At 50.9% G+C, this 3028-nt stretch overlaps 1 protein-coding gene across 1 annotated transcript; it reads right to left on the reverse strand.

Moving 5' to 3' along the window:
- Positions 1 to 1186: 1186 nt before the first annotated feature.
- On the reverse strand, positions 1187 to 2374 carry LOC121436884 (potassium voltage-gated channel subfamily E regulatory beta subunit 5). The gene has a single exon (XM_041636787.1). It carries the CDS (start codon positions 2341 to 2343, stop codon positions 1918 to 1920), a length of 426 nt encoding a protein of 141 aa, XP_041492721.1. The 5' UTR covers positions 2344 to 2374; the 3' UTR covers positions 1187 to 1917.
- Positions 2375 to 3028: the final 654 nt, after the last annotated feature.

The raw sequence follows: 3028 nt of genomic DNA on the forward strand, positions 1-3028 counted from the left end.
CAAGGAATGAAGCCTGGGGATGAAAGTAAGTTCATTTAACTTATTAATAGCTCCAGTAAAACCAGATGAGCTGGAAGGTCAAGGGCAATGGCCTGAATGAGGTTTCCAGATTATCAATGCATGTAACTGATCCATAATGTCTTTGTCATGCTGTTACCGGCAAACCAACTGTACTGGAGCAAACTGGTTGACTTTTAAGAAGTAATTTCCTATGTATTTGATGGATTCTAAACCATAATCATGGGTATAAGTATTTCAGTCCTAAGCAAGTTAGTTTCTGATAACCTGGGAGCAAGGAGAATGACTCGGTAAATATTCACTTCTAGAGCCAGATAAAATGGTGCAGGAGGATGATGAGTTCAAAGCCAGTTTGGGCTACATAATAAGTTTGGGGTGAGCTTCAAGTGTATAGTGAAACCTTGTCTTAACATTGCATATAAAAACTAAAGGAGAAAGCACACCTCTGACCTCGGGGTTACAATTTTACATTGTGAGAATCTCATATAACTTATAAAGGTAGCTATAAAATTAGCTTTGATTTCAGCTTGTATTTAGGGAACTTCTTTCAAAATTACACTAATTTTTAAGTTTCATATGTGTGTACATCATGTGTATCTATATCACCCCTCCTCCAACTCCTTCTATGTCCTGAAGGCTTTCTTTTTAAATGCACATTCTGCAAAACCACAAAAAGGAGGCAGAAAATACTTAATTAGTACTGTCATATTTAAAGTGATGAAGAGGTAATAAAGCAGCTGTAACTTCTGAAACACATTAAACAATCCATTCGGGCACAGAAACTTCTTCACTATGTTGCCCGGGCAGGCCTTGAACTCATGGGTTCAAGTGATTTTCCTACTTCAACACCCTCAGTAGGTGGGACTTTGTATATATGTTTCTTTCCTCCCCCCACCCCACATTTATCATATTTGGACTATCATAAATATAGATGTTACAACCCCCCAATTCCAACATCATTTCCAAATGAAAAATAAACAATTCCTTGTCTATCCAATACTGGGTCAGTCTCAAGGCTGGGATCTTTGAGACAAGAGTCTTGAGTTACTGTTTAACAACTTTTATTACCTGCCTGTAACATTCCCCAGGGTTACAGAGCTGGGGATGACTGAGCCTCATACTGAATGAAGCACACACTGCAGTAATAACTGAATCAATATAAGAGAAGCATTTGGAATCATTAAGGCTAAGCAGCTAGTAATGATTATCCAAGCCAGATGTCCAAATTGCTAGTGCTCAGACCTTTGGGATGACAATTAGGAGGACAGGGAAACCAGAACACCATACCCCTGGGGCCATAGATCTTCCTTTCCCATTGAACCTTCCCTCCCCTTCAGTCCATTTTATCCGACAATAGTGTCTCCCTAATAGCCTGCTGAAGAGAGAGAGAAGGAAAAGATGTCTGAAGTCTCTTCATGTTCTTTGTCTCTGTCCCCAAGGCAACAGAAAGCCGGAGCTGCTGCAGCCAGCCTGGCAGTGATGGCTAACCCGGTTAGCTGTGCAGAGTGAGCAGTCCTTGGCAGCCCCTGGAGCAGCTGCCAGTTAGACGGCCCAGAGTTCTGCTAGACTTCATTGCTTCGATTCAATGCCAAGTGTTGGACGTGCTGGATTCTGTTCCCAGAAGGCTGGAGCATGGTGTTGGGGCTGGCTGAAGACAAGAGAGCAGAGGCAATTTAATTCAGTTGCATGTGCGGGATAGGGGTGCTGGCATGGAAGGGAGGGGAGAGAGAAAGTGGTCAGGTGTGAGTAAGGCGATGCATCTCCTCCCAGGACCTTGCCTTGAAGGTGTTTTGACCTCTCATCATCATCTGGGCCCCGGGTAAAGCAAGCTCAGAAATCAGGACAGTGAAAGAGCAGGAGCCAGGCACAGGGATAAGCAAAATGAGGAGGGCAGTGGATCTAGACCCGCTCATCGCCCTGGGCTATCACAGGCAGCGCCCCCAGTGCGAGCTGGCGGCCGCCCTCAGCCAGCAAGCCCTGACCATTCTCCGGGTCTGCGGAGGCGGTGGGGACCCATTCCTGCTCAGCAACGCAGGCCAGGGGTGGCTCATCCTTGGCCTCGACGAGCTTGCGGGAGCGGGTGTAGGCCAGGATGAGGCCTCCGGCTAGGCAGGCATAGAAGATCATGATGAGCAGGATGTAGAGATAAGCATCGTTGCCCTTGGCGCTGGTCACCTCGCGGCCCACAAAGGGGTCAGGCACGACCCCCATGCCCATACTCGGGCCCGGGCCGACACCCAGGCCGCTGGCGTTGCCTCGATGGTGCAGCTCCAGCAGCAGGCGGTTCAAGAGGGTTTGCAGCCGTTGGCTCTCGCTGCAGTTCATGGCTGTTGGAGAGTGACACGGAGGCTCCAGGACGCCGTTGACCCTTCCCCAGAGGCGAGGGGAAGCAAGCGAGCAAGGGAACAGGCAGAGCAAGCAGGGAGCAGAGACCTCGACAGTGAGGTGGCACCCAGCTCCCCTGCCGACCGACCTGCGCGCAGTGGCTGGGGGCGCGGGCAGGAGCCTCCTTATCCCCCTCATCCCCGCTCCTCCTCCCCTTACCCACCACGCCCCCTCCAGTCCGCTGCCGCCTCTTTCCAGGCTCAGACTGTCTCGCCACTTAGGGGAAAGGGGACAGCTGGTAGGGGGAGGAGAAGGGGTATAAGGGACGGGGTGAGCCCGGAGGAGGGGCGGAGGGGTGGGGGCTCGGAATGTGCAAGGCCCCAGGCAGCAGAGGTTGGCAAGGCGGCATGCTGGGGCCAAGCCTGGACCCTGGGCTGCGGAAGAGAATTCCTTCCAAGTTCTAGTCACCAGCCCTGCAGGCCTGGCTTTGGCCCAGGTACAGCAGCCGCCTGCCTCCCCCAAGGCAGGACCTGCCCTGGAGTGCCCAAGCAAGACTTCAGAAGTCTTCCAACCGCTCTAACTGGATTGTCGCAGCTGAGATCCCCCAACTCCAACCCTGTTCGCATCCTATGCCTGTTACTCCCCTAGTTAAGGTCTATTTAGTTTCCAGTCCTCACACTTTTTT

This window comes from Microtus oregoni, unplaced genomic scaffold, assembly GCF_018167655.1.
Source record: "Microtus oregoni isolate MIOR12 unplaced genomic scaffold, Mior012 000050F_005, whole genome shotgun sequence".
Taxonomy (NCBI): domain Eukaryota; kingdom Metazoa; phylum Chordata; class Mammalia; order Rodentia; family Cricetidae; genus Microtus; species Microtus oregoni.